General features: G+C 34.9%; 3 protein-coding genes across 3 annotated transcripts; 1 reads left to right on the forward strand and 2 right to left on the reverse strand.

Moving 5' to 3' along the window:
• Positions 1-280: 280 nt before the first annotated feature.
• GFA2 (gametophytic factor 2) lies at positions 281-6,254 on the reverse strand. The gene is made up of 18 exons (XM_018113799.2): positions 5,903-6,254; positions 5,714-5,807; positions 5,423-5,497; positions 5,227-5,312; positions 5,052-5,135; positions 4,930-4,968; positions 4,706-4,795; positions 4,102-4,155; positions 3,920-4,007; positions 3,538-3,602; positions 3,389-3,463; positions 2,984-3,056; positions 2,366-2,457; positions 1,480-1,551; positions 1,334-1,390; positions 1,159-1,207; positions 737-803; positions 281-613 (listed from the first exon to the last, which is right to left on the reverse strand). The coding sequence occupies exons 1-18, from the start codon at positions 5,984-5,986 to the stop codon at positions 511-513; spliced, it is 1,347 nt and encodes a 448-aa protein (XP_017969288.2). The 5' UTR covers positions 5,987-6,254; the 3' UTR covers positions 281-510.
• A 130-nt stretch (positions 6,255-6,384) lies between these two features.
• On the forward strand, positions 6,385-7,129 carry LOC18614667 (Thioredoxin superfamily protein). Its single transcript, XM_007052526.3, has 2 exons — positions 6,385-6,628; positions 6,709-7,129. The coding sequence occupies exons 1-2, from the start codon at positions 6,484-6,486 to the stop codon at positions 6,963-6,965; spliced, it is 402 nt and encodes a 133-aa protein (XP_007052588.3). The 5' UTR covers positions 6,385-6,483; the 3' UTR covers positions 6,966-7,129.
• Positions 7,130-7,211: 82 nt separating this feature from the next.
• SYN3 (Rad21/Rec8-like family protein) lies at positions 7,212-11,490 on the reverse strand. Its single transcript, XM_007052529.3, has 13 exons — positions 11,301-11,490; positions 10,658-10,919; positions 10,518-10,564; positions 10,352-10,401; positions 10,185-10,249; positions 9,669-10,078; positions 9,457-9,568; positions 9,201-9,337; positions 8,607-9,112; positions 8,136-8,175; positions 7,973-8,018; positions 7,746-7,881; positions 7,212-7,633 (listed from the first exon to the last, which is right to left on the reverse strand). Exons 1-13 carry the CDS (start codon positions 11,422-11,424, stop codon positions 7,535-7,537), a joined length of 2,034 nt encoding a protein of 677 aa, XP_007052591.3. The 5' UTR covers positions 11,425-11,490; the 3' UTR covers positions 7,212-7,534.
• Positions 11,491-13,378: the final 1,888 nt, after the last annotated feature.

Genomic DNA, 13,378 nt, shown 5'->3' on the forward strand with positions numbered 1-13,378 from the left:
ATTTGAAAGGTGACTTGCAGAAAACGAGAAAAGAAGAATTTCAGTATTTTTTGAAGAGTTTTACATTTTTTTAAAAAAAAAGTTTTTCTTTTAAGTTTTTTTTTTATATATTTTAGTAATTCATCAAAATGTTGAAAGGGTGTAATGGAAGAGCCATGGGGTCTAGTATTAAGGTTAGAGCTAGTTTACATGAAAAGCAGACCATACTCCTAACCTAGGCTTCTTCTTTTGTTGGCTCACCATACCATTCATACACACAAAGCAAAATATAGAATAAACGTATTAAAAAATTCAGCCATAACATACATATGTTATACCTAAATAAAAATTATATACACAATATCACTATTGGCCTCAAAAAGATGATGGATCAATCTCATCTGTGTGTGAAAAAATTACATAACCTTACAAAATGTTAATGCATTCCAAAATTTTCTCATACAAAGCAGGCAGGCAGCATATGACTTATTACTCAATAAATTCTATAAAAAATGCAAGTCAAGTCATTCTTCAGCCAGATGCCCCAGCAGCAGCAGCACCACGCTTCTCATCTTCACCTTGCTCTTCTCTAGCAAATTCTTCTATCAATTCACGCTGTCTTGGGGTCAGATTCCTGTACATTGCTTCATATGTGAGAATATGCTCAAGAGCACATTGGGCTGCCTCATAAATAAATATATATATATATATATTACAACCATTCACAACAATATATTTAGGCATCTACAACACTTACTTTGGGATGCTGACATTGAAATGCACATATTGATCACCAAATGAGTAAGAGTTCCTTGTTTTAATCCCTGTCAAAAACATCCAAATTTTCTGTCACCTCAATGTGCCAGATAATACAAACAAGGAGAAAAATGTACTGAGGAAGAGGAATTCAAATAACATGATTATACAAACATGATTATAAAGATGACCAATAAATTCCATATTCTAAAAATATGACAGAGTTGTCTAGAATTCAAGTTAAATTAGACTCTTTTTTTTCTGTTGACATCTATCTTATTCCCACATCTCTGAGGCCAAAATCTCATTACCAATGCTAACCAAGTACTTAACATATAAACAGAAAGGGACAACAAAAAGGAATTTTCACCATATACACACCACAGAGACCAACAAAACAAGTATCTCTCTAGTCTTTCTCACCTTTATTCTTCAAAACTACCTTCTGGCCAGGTTGAGTGCCAGGGCGGACCTGCAAATAGGAAACCACATAAATTCACAATTTTAGTGACAAAATAAGCATTCACTTCAACTACAAGAAATAATCAAAGGTCAGTTTCTTATGTTTTACATCAATCATACAAAATTTCCAACAAACCTTGAGCACAACATCACCAGTAAGAGTTGGGACCTGGATGGTTCCTCCCAAGATTGCCTGTAAAAAGCAATCAAAGTAACTCTGGTAAACCAGATAAAAGGACCAGTCTAAATAGTTTGTTTGAAAATATAAAATTTCATATTTACCTGATAAACACTCAAAACTGCATCTACGTGAATGTGGGCACCTTCTCTACGAAAAACCGGGTCTTGGCGGACCTGCAAAGAATAACATAATTAATTGAGATAATGAAAAATTTACCTTTAAGCAATGATGAAGTATAGACACTAGGCCTTTAATAAGTGCGTATAGACACTAGGCCTTTAATAAGTGCAAGGGTAAAGACCAAGAATAGTCAAAAAAGAAAGAGCAAGGTCAATTCCGCACAAGTGTCAAGGGTGGGACCATACGCAATTTTGAAAGAATTCAGCAAACTAAGGTACATAAAAAATAACAGTATTCATCTATTAGATTATGTTCCTAAGTACAAACGATATACAACAGCAATGAGGGCCATCAATTGTAGATTAATTTGAATTCATAATTTGCTATCACAACCAACTATTTATACTTAAACAACCTGCCTGAAGCACAGAGAATTTTCCACCATTAAATATTTGAGTTCTAACCCCTATTACCACCAACACCACCACATATTCACTACTTCACCAGGGCTTACTATTGCTTTGCCACACTCATTGTCACTGATCTTCTCAGTCAACATCAAAGCATAATTCTAAAATTCTTGTCCCTGCCACTGCTTCCTTTAGCAGAACACTATTTTTTTGTAAGTATTATCCTGGCCACCGGCCTACCATCTTTGCCAACTTCACCCACCATTCAACATTGTTTACATAAGTTGAGAAAAACACTCATCCAAAAACTTAACATCTTCTATTCAGTTTTCAAACAAGTATATATTGTGATTATGAATAAATTTTCACAAGTAAAAGGCTATAAATTTACAATTATTTCATTTCCTTGAAAGGTATGCAAACTGTCAAGATATCAAACAAGCCCTGAACAAGTTACCTTGATGGTAACATAAAGATCCCCAGGATGAGTTCTATCGGGATCGGCTCCACCACTTCCATAAACCTTCAATGTCTCATTGTTATCCACTCCTGAAGATGCAACACAACTTTGAGTCAACCATTTGATAAAAACAATACTAGAAGACCATGCCTTTGATACTGGATACAAATTTGGAATCGATCACTGAAAAGGGATCACCCTAACACCAATTTGTTGTTTGTAGTTCTGATGTTGAAAATGAAAATGTGATTGTTAATGCACTGTTATAGTCAACAAGCATTGAGAAGATGAATAAATCATGAAGAAAGATATCAGTAACATCACTTTCTCTAGTTCCCAACTCTACAGTCAAAAATGAGAAATGATAAAACTCATAGGAGATAAGAAAACAATTTAAAAAAATTATCAAAGGCAACATGGATAAGCTTATAGTTTGTTTCACTACTCAATATATAAAAGTTTCAATGCCTTAGTTTTAGTTTCAGTTTTTAAACACACACGCACACACATAGTAAGTAGAACAAGAGACTACAGACCCATGATACAATGCAGGACATAACAGGTTAAACCATTAGCAAAGCAACCACCAAATAGACCTTTAACTTTGCTACACACCTGGCATTATGTCCAATTTGACTGTTTTTGGTCCTCTCACTAACCTAGCTCCATTGCATGACCTGCAAAGCCTCTGTTGGCAGCAAAAAATAAAGGATCTTAAATGACAGTTGTGAAAGAAAATTCAAACTGGAAGAAGCTAAAATCATACAACATAAATTCGTCATGATTAATGCATGAATTAATAAACAACATTAGTTGCACACAGCATTTATCCATAGAAAAGAAAGAGAAGTCATCACAAAATCCACATTGAGAAAATTAATTACCACTGTTTAATCAAGAAAAAAACCATCATGCTAAAAGAACCCCAATAAAAACAACATAAAGCAACAACAACAAACTAAACATGACCAAACTAGACGAGATTCATCAAATATGAGATAATGTGGATGTATAACTTACTGATACAAACTGGCCAGTTCCACTACAATGAGGACAAGTAGAACGAATACTCATAAAGCCCTTGCTGATAGATATCTGAGACAGCAGCAAAACTATAAGTTAACAAGGAAAGAAATTAAGTCCCCTCCATAATTATCCATTAAACTAACCATGCCTGAGCCTCCACAATGCCGGCATCTTTCAGGTTTCACACCAGGAGGGACACCTTCTCCACCTGAAAAATGGAGAAAATAACTTGTCCAAATAAAAAAAAAAAAAAACTTATTAACTAAGGCTCTATTTGGTTGATGCTTTTCCTACTTGCTTTTTGCTTCTTGGAAAGTTGGTTTATACAATGTCATAAAAAGTGCACAAATAATTAAAATGTAACACTAATTCTTACATATTTAATCTATACAAAAGTAGAATTATGCATTTGGTTATCTAAAAAATTTAGATATTTTATCTATAATCTTTCAAAAGTATCTAATTCCAACATATTATTTTTATCTTTTCAAAAAAGTATTATTTGAGAGGAAAGATAAAGCATACCACAAGCTTGACAAAGCATTGGAGCTTGAAATGTCACTGTTTTGGTGCATCCCTGAACAGCTTCCATAAATGATAGTTCAACTGCAATCTAAGTAATGATAAATCCACACATGACCAGTCAGAAAGATAAAAATAGAGGAAAAAGCATAATCATTAACACAAAATTAGAAAATGATGGAAACCTTGACATCTTCACCGCCAATTTTATTTTTGAATATATCTTGAAAGTTGAATATCTGACCAATATGCATATTAAAATATCATATTAGAGCATTGAAAACCCAAAAAATAAAACAAAAAAAGTATCAAAAAAACCTACAGATAATCACATTCATTCCTCCAACAACCATATTCACATGCAAGAAACAACAAATCACAATGCTCAATTGCTCGCTAACAACAAAAGTGGTGAGCTCATACAAATACCAGTAAACCAAGCAGCAAGAATCAACCAAGTACAGGGCATTGATGCCTCAAATATCAATAATAGCATGAGAAAACATCACATATATACCCACTTGTCTACTGATCTTGACAGTATCTGATCATCCAATGACACTACAGTTCATGAGAAATCTTTTCATTATGAAATACTAATAGTACACTACCAAAATAGCACCTGGAACTAAAACTAAACAAAACAAAATACAAGATGGGCATCAGATATCATCATATTTCCAATTTCTAGAATTCAAATTCTTGAAAACTAGAATTTAGCACCATAAATGAGCATATCTAACCATATGAAGCTTTAGGTTCAGTAATTAACAAAAAGAAACAAATTACATCTTGAAAGTTGCTGAAATTGAATGGATTAAAATCTTCGTTAAAGCCGCCGCTATTGTTTTGTTGCTGCTCAAATGCATCATGGCCAACCTATAAAATTTTGTAGATACTAAGGTCAGCAACACAAACTATTACGAGAAAAAAATAGCATAAATGTTCAGAAAACAGTGTAGAAGCAAGAATATGCACAGGAAAAGAAGAATTGGTCGTAAATTTTACAAAACCTGATCATACTCTGCACGCTTGTTCTCATCTTTTAAAACCTACAAAAGAACAAAAAAAATGTTATTCCGTTAGGGATATTAACCACGCAAATAGGCAATAATTTGTAATGAGATAAACTTACTTCATAGGCCTTGGAAACTTCTTGAAATTTTTTCTCAGCTTCAGGATCATCTTTATTTACGTCTGGATGGAGTTTTTTTGCGAGCTACAAAATAGTAAAAAAATTTGAATACAGAATAGTAAGAAAATTTGAATTAGAAATTGATGGAAGTACAAACAAACTACAGAAAACTTACACCAAAATAAGCTTTCTTTATTTCAGATGCAGTAGCATTCTTGCTTACACCAAGTATATCGTAATAATCCCTAGCAGACATAGCAGCTGAACCAAACCAAAAGATAAAAATCAAGTCAAGAATCAAAATGAGAGAGAAGAGAGAGCGAATCAAATTAAGAATCAAAATAAGAGAGAAGAGAAAGCAGGTATAATACCAGTGCCATGAATTGACCGTGTTGCATGCAAGTTGACATTTAAAAGTCCCAAAAGCAAGCAGTTTTTAGTGTTAACTGCATTAAAAAACATAGGTTAACTGCATTAAAAAGCATGTAATTTAACACTCAAGAACAAACAAAACAAGAAAGGATTCTCTGATTAGTTAGGAAGAAATGTTGCAAAAGCACTGGAATGGTAAAGCCGACAACCGACAATGGCCGTGCCCAAACAAAGATGAGAAAGTGCAAAACAAAGCAGAGAAAGCAGAAAGGGGGGAGATGGTAAATTACCAAATTGGGGAGCGTGATTTCGAATAATGTTAACTGGATTGCAAAGTCCGTTAGTGAAACTCCTAAAACCCCCAGCAATCAGAGTCTTACATATCTACAATTGAAAACAATATTATGAGACCAAAACCAAGAGCCAATTCCGTAATTATATGAGAAAAAGAAAGATAAAATTAGAGAAGGAGGAGGTACAGAATAGGGCTGGAAAAGGTCGGACTGGGAGTAGGAGCGCCGGACCAAGCATTGCATAAGCCTAACGCCATTTGAGCCAACCATTTGCGACCTTTCTCTTAAATTCTCTTCTTTCTTTTAGGGTTCTTATCTATATTTGTATGTATATATCTCCCTCTCTCTGGCAGTAATAACTGAAGAGAAATCAAATCAAGTTAGGGCTTTGGGGACGTGAATAATAAACCCTCGCAAAACCCTAAAATTGATTGGATTGATAGATAGCTTGAAGCTTCTAGCGCTGTAGTTTATTGTGGTTTTAGGAATGGGGTAAATGACAACCAGCCAGAGGGCACAGCTAATGACGTATGGCGAGAGCCCAATTTTGCTGGAAATCAAGGGCCTTTTTATAGTGTTTGGGCCTTGTATAGCTTCTGCGGCCCATGAATAAGTTGGGCCAAAAAGAAAGCACAAGTTTTGAAGGTGTCTGCCACTGGATGATGAAATGTTAGTAGACTAGAACCTTTTGAAAGTAGCGCTGCAACTGCAACTTATCCTCACAAATCACAGAGACTTTTGGTTCCTATTTCCTAGTAGTAGAAAGGATGCCGATGAAGTCGGTGGATGCGACCGTTTCAGGCTTTGACAGCGTCTTTGAGAAATTCAGATCAGATGCGCCCAACAACAAAGCCAATCTCATCCTCTTCTTGGCCGATAAAGACCCTAGTACCTCTCTCAGTTGGTGTCCTGGTACTTTTTCCTTCATTTACTACTTTTGCTTAATCTACATGCAAATAAATAAAACTTTGGCCCATTTTCTGTGTGTTTAGACTGTGTGAGAGCTGAGCCTGTGATATACAAGAAGCTGGAAGCATCAGCAGATGATGTGGCAGTGCTGAGAGCTTATGTGGGTGACAGACCAACGTGGAGGAATCCGCAACACCCTTGGCGACTAGACTCGAGATTCAAGCTCACCGGAGTCCCAACTTTGGTTCGCTGGGATTGGCAGAATGATGCCGTCAAAGCTCGTCTGGAGGACCATGAAGCCCACCTTGAACACAAAATCGATGCGCTTCTCTCCGCCTAATGAATCGAAAGCGACCTTTGATGTTTGGGTTAGCTTCTGAATAAATATTATTTTATCATCCCATCACCTTCTTATTTTATCACTTTCCTGTCTACCTGATGAAATATTTTGTTTTACTATTAGTATCTTTCCTATCATACAATTCGAATTCATATTTTATTGAAGTGATTTTCAGAATAGTCAACAAGAACTAAATTAAAATGGTACTAATCAGAGGGATAAAAAAAGGTTTGCTACTTACGTATATAATTTAGAACCACCTTGTTAGGGTAAATTAGATTAGATTCCAAAACCACTCCAAGCAGTCGGAATGAGATTTTTACAAAAAACTTTAAAGCAACCTATCACAATTTTGACTATGCACAACATCCCTGGATTTTCACTTTTGTACAAAAAAACTGTAAAACTGTTTATAGCTCTCTACTCTACCTCTTCCTTTCTCCTCCGCAGGTCAATTACCCCTATTCCTATCAGCGAAACAACCTATACTTAGCCTAAGTTGGTCAAGTAGCGAAATGGAAGTACACTAACAAATATTACCAAGCACATTGCATATGACCAACATAACCTCATATTCCACACTTTGATAGTGTAGGAGTCAACTTCAGAGTTATATCACCATTAGCGTCATCTTGTCGTACATCAACTAGTCCATAACTCTTCAAAACCTGTGTTTTGGCCATGAGTGCAACATAGGCATTGTATGTAAACACGAACAGGAACAGGAACAGGAACAAAAGGAGATTCAGCTTACATCTATTTTGAAATGCTTTTACTTACCAATGTCTCAAAGAACATTCGAGCACATATTTTTCTTGTTTTTCCTTCTAAAATTTTGTTCAAACTGAGATCTCTATGAAGATCTTCTGAAATTGGGGTTATAGGGGACTGTTTTTTCAAGTATTTAGCCACTGCCCTGCACAGCAGCAATATAACCAAAAAATGAATCTGGTCAGTGGTAAAGCAAAAGGTGAATATTCTTCATTTAATTAAAAAAAAGGCAGTACCTTGTTCTCACAGATAAGGAACCCACCCCTTGGCTTCCTTGGGATTCTGCAGCAGAATGTAACAAGAAAATCTGTAAATCATGGAATTTTGTAACATTCTTATATTGAACAAGATAAAAAAAAGACAACGTGCACTTAGAAACTAAAAGCTTATTCAACTTACCTGTTGGTGTATTGCCATCTTCTTCCAAAAAATAAAGATCCTACAATACAATTCCTTGTGTCATAAGCATGAGCAAGGGAAGTAGATATAGGAAAGAACAATTTTCTACTGCTAATTATATCACCACAGTATTCCGTAACCTCTATTATAAATGTTATTATAAAGTGCTTTTTCTGCGTACGGAGTCAATTTTTTTTTTTATCCAAACTCATGGTGATTGTCATTAGATATTAAGTACATCATGCACACGCGCCGATGTTTGAAGCACTGCCTCTTATGTTAAACTCTAGAAATTTTCCTGAGTCTTATTTCAGGGCAACACACCCTCGAGGCACACCAGAATGGACCATTAGAATAGGACAGACCCTTAACAAATAACTATTGAAGAATAGGAGACATCGTTAAAACATTCAAGCAATAGACCATCACCACAACAATAATCTGACAAAAATGCAACATAGAAAAACATACTGCTTCAGAAGACCCAAATTCAGGAATAGCTGAAAACCCAGTGTTTTCCAGATGTGATTGCTCCTCCAATAATGTCATCGGCGTATCAATCCCAGATCCATGAGTTCCACTAAATGTTGCAATATCTGGTGTGCTAGTTGCTCCTGCCTTAGGTGCCAACTCTGACTGTAAACTGTTAGTTGAGAAAGGAGAGTCATCTCTTCTAAACGGAGAAGGCATGGATCCAGCTGGGATAGACCCAAATTCAGGAAAAAGATTGTCAGTGGCATTACTTTCATTACGTCGAAGACATTCAATTTCAGGAGCTGAAACCGGAGAAAATCCAACTCTTGGATCTGGGATAGAGGCATCATATTGCCCAATCCTCAGCTCCGAGATAACATCAGTTGTAGGAGCAGTAGACTGTAGTAGTGTAGGTTCTGGGACAACTTTCTTTGGTACCACCAAATGGGATTTTGTAGAGATATACTGCCCGTTGAACATAATGCATATATCAGCACACGACCCTGCAGGTATACAAGTTCCATGTTCCCATAAACTTATCTTTCGACATTAGAACCAAGCATCAAGACAAAATAAGCAAGCAGGATGTACCAGTAAATGAAGGCTCGTCAAAAACCTGTCCCATTCTTTGACTGCAATTCAACTTCCATACACCCAAAGCAGAAGAAGGAAGTTTCCTTCTCTTTCGTACTAGATCGCTACAATCTTCAAGTGCCCTCTTCATCAACCTTTTCATACATATATATCAACAATCAATACCAGATGAAAAAGGAAGGGAGAGAGAGAGAGAGAGGGAGAGATAGAGAGAAGAAGTAAAACACCATATCAATCATGAAATCAGCTATACCTATTCGGTAACACCAGTTTCTCATCAAAGAACCTCCTCCTTGGTATTCTTCTCTGTCTTGGCTGCTGCACTGGTGGAGATTGTTGAATGACAAGCTGAGGTGATGCACACCCTGAGACAGATTAAAAACTAGGATCATGTAACGATATCACTTAAAAACTGAAAAGGACAATTCTTTAGGCACCAATCTAATTTTCACGATAAGCACCCACCAAATGAAACCTCAGGAGGCCCTTTCGAAACAGCAGAAGTTGGTGGATCTGAGTGCTGCTGAAAAGGCATAGATGGCACACCAGAAGCTAACATGTTCAAACTTGGAGTATGGGCTTCCTTCTCGTTCAGGACTTCCTCCAAAGTACCGGTCATTTCAGGTGTATCATTTCTGTGATCTGAAAACACTGGGGGGAGGTTTTCAGTGTAAAAGTCACGGGGAGCATCACGGATCGTTTCAATTTCTGGAAAATCTTGAGAACTGTCATTGCTCATAGACTCAAGTACTTGTGACTTATTACTTGGACCTGGATCCTGAAAAGCAGCACTTGCACTAGGCACTTCTATCTGATTGTGTTGACCAGGGTCTTGAGAACGCACATGACCATCCTCTGGAGGACCATGAAGTTTGCTATAATCGTAAAAGGGAAAAAAATCATAAATGTGAACAAAGAAAAATGTATTGCTCTTCAAAAAGTTTGAAAATATAATCTTTAAAGATGAAATTAGGGACATACTCATTTATTTGTATGGACCCAGACTTTTGGAACACTTCCGGAAGTGATGCATCCCTCACGATATCCTGCACAATATATGTTTCTGTGGGTGAAAATGCAATTCTAGTAGTTTGAAACAAAAAATAAATCAATGGCAAACTTCAATTTGCCAGGGAGAAATGTCTTACCTCATCAAAAGTTATAGCAACATACGGATCCCCGCCAATAGGAATTTGATCTATTGAAAATATAAAGCACAAGTTACATCATCGCCATTAGGATAGAAATATGGACACGAGAATATAGTTACTTTTTCAGAAAAGTGGCAAATAGCAGTCCCATTCCATATAGTACCTGTAAGTGTTATATCTTCTTGATTGCTCAGATGATTATCTGAAGATCTGCGAATGAAAGTTCACATATCATATTACTTATCAGCCAGAGGCCCCAAAAACTGTAAAACAGAAAGAATGAATTTTTCTAAAAGCACTTACCCTTCGGTACACATATCACCATCCAATTCCATGGCATCCAGATTAAAGGTCTGCGGCAGAGTGATAGCTTGAAAGGGTGCCTGTCTTGCATCCTCAGGCAAATCAACTTGAACGGAAGCAAAGACCTTTCTTAACCCAATCAGGACGATATTGCAGTCATGGAAAAGATAATCAACTTTCTTAGAGTATATACGAACAACGCCCAAAAGAAGGTGGCCTGACATTCTTAGTGCAATGGGAACTTCTGGGAACATTATGAGATCTGCAGATTGACACGAATAGAATGAGGATGAGGAAACGAAAAAAACAGCTAGAGTATACTACATGCAGCTTCAATTCACACGCATAAAGACTAAGAAAACAAATGCCAAATGGTTTATTGTATTTTTTGATCCAATTCCAAGCAAAGTTTATAAGAATTTCATTAATGATTGAACTATTCAAAATTTTTAAGCAAAATGTACACCCGACACATTATAGATTAAAAAAAATCAAGGAATTAAGGAAACCAATTGGATAGCATCTGAAACAGGAGGGGAGGGGACGAAAAAAGCATCAAGCAAAAGAGTGGGCGAAACGTAATAGCAAGCAGTGGAAATAAGTGGCGAATTTACAGTAAGAAGGAAAAGAGAGGAAGACAGACCAACGGTGGAAGGGATATCGGCGGCGGTGTAATGAGACTTCTTGAGGCGGTGCTGGAGATGAGCGGCGCACCACACTGTTCCAAGAGGGCCCTTACGAGCCAAAAATGTCTGCGAATAAAACATGTTCCTTTTCCCTTTCAAAAATTGCTATTCATTCAGATTTCTGAGAGAGAAGAAACTTTATTTCACTCGTTGCGTTGCAGCAGAGCAGAGGGTTAGGGCTAAATTAAATTAACTAGTACAGCAAAACGGAAGAAATGATTCAAGATCCTATTTATATATATACGCCAACACTTCTTTTGATTTTTGGGTTGGGGAGCGGCGAGGGCGCGGGAAACAAGTTTAGGCGCCAACTTGACATACCACTGAAATTTCTTTTGTATTATTACGAAAAACTCCTTCACTTGAACAGAGATTTACGGCTGTTGCCATTGGACAACGAACTCCACTTCACATCACTAACCGCATACGTGGCGGTTAAATAAATGGTTCGTTGCCATTGTACCCACTTATTTATGGTTCTTACCTTATACTACATGACATACATGGGGACCGAGATGAGACAAAGAAACTTAGATTTTGTTGAGGCAATTTTACACACGACACCGAACGAATATAATACAAATTTAAATTCACAATAGTCACATTTTATAAATTCAATGTATCAAATTTGTTTAATGCATTTAATTTATTTAATTAATTATGTTTTTGTATTGATTCGTATAATTTGTTTATTTGTTTAATCAATTATGTTAGTGTATCAATTCGTATAAAATTTTATCACAATTTAGATAAATTTCATATAATTTAATAAATAAATTTTGTGGTATGAGAATGATATGTGACAATGATGAGATAGTCTTTGATCCTTCACTCTCGATGTTCTATTAAGATGATACATTATATTATTTGGATTTCATTATAATTTTTTTATTTTGATGTTAATGTTAGATTTTATCATGCTTATGTTAATATCAATGAATTTTTCACATGATGAATATTATTGTTTGGTTATACTCATTTTATAATTACTAATTTTAAATTTAAATAATAAATTTATATTATGTTAAAATAAAATTATAAATAAAATATATATTTAATTTAATTATACTAATTGTGTTTAAAAATTTAACTATGTTAAATATATTAACCATGTAATATCATATTAAATTCCTATTCGGCATAGCTTTTGTTTGACTTAAAAATTATTATTAAGCTCTTATGAAAAATAATAGTTTTTAAAATTAAGCTAAAATTGTTTAGTAAATTATTTAACAAAATAAATTATGTAAGCTCTAATTTCGATTAAAATTACCATAAAGGGTATTCATATAATCTTCAATCACCGAATAAACTATAATATTATGCTTCAAGTTTATATATAATTTCATATGTTAAAATCGAAGAAATCAATCAAAAAAATGAATAACTTTCAAACTTGTATAGTAGTAATAGCATTATATTTTTGTTGATCTAACAAGCAATCAGACTATATACTTTAATTCCCAAAAAATAAGAGAAAAGGGGAAACAATGTATTTAATATTAAAATCTTTTTAGGTGAAAAAGAGAGAAAATCTTTAAATAATATCTGAATGCAGTTTTGAATTTTAGATTTTTTTTTCTCTTAATCTTTGTAAGATAAAAAAAATTATAGATTTTTATATTCTATTGTTAGGTTTTTTGTTTTTTTTATTAGTTTTTGTAGAAAGAGGTAAAGAATAGGGAAATCGTGATTTACGTTGAATAATGGTAATTTGCAGAGAGAATAAGAGGAGAGGGAGATTAATTGAGAGAATAGTATTTTTTTAAAATTAATGTGTTTTTAAAAAAAGAGAAGAAAAAGCTCTTCCCTTGAGTTTTTTTTAAGCTTTTTTTTTTTTAAATTGTATTCTTAAAAAAAAACTAATTTTTTTTTTTAAGAACTTCTCAACATATTATGTTTTGCTTGGCTTTACTTTTAAGAGGTAGATAAATTGAAAAAAATGTAAGCTAAACATGCACTTAGTAGAAGAGAGGAAGTTCTTGTTGGCTGGATACCTCTTACCCTAAGCTGGGTGGTTTTGAATTCAAATGAA

Source organism: Theobroma cacao, chromosome 1 (genome assembly GCF_053813885.1).
Source record: "Theobroma cacao isolate CCN51 chromosome 1, ASM5381388v1, whole genome shotgun sequence".
NCBI classification, from domain to species: Eukaryota; Viridiplantae; Streptophyta; class Magnoliopsida; order Malvales; family Malvaceae; genus Theobroma; species Theobroma cacao.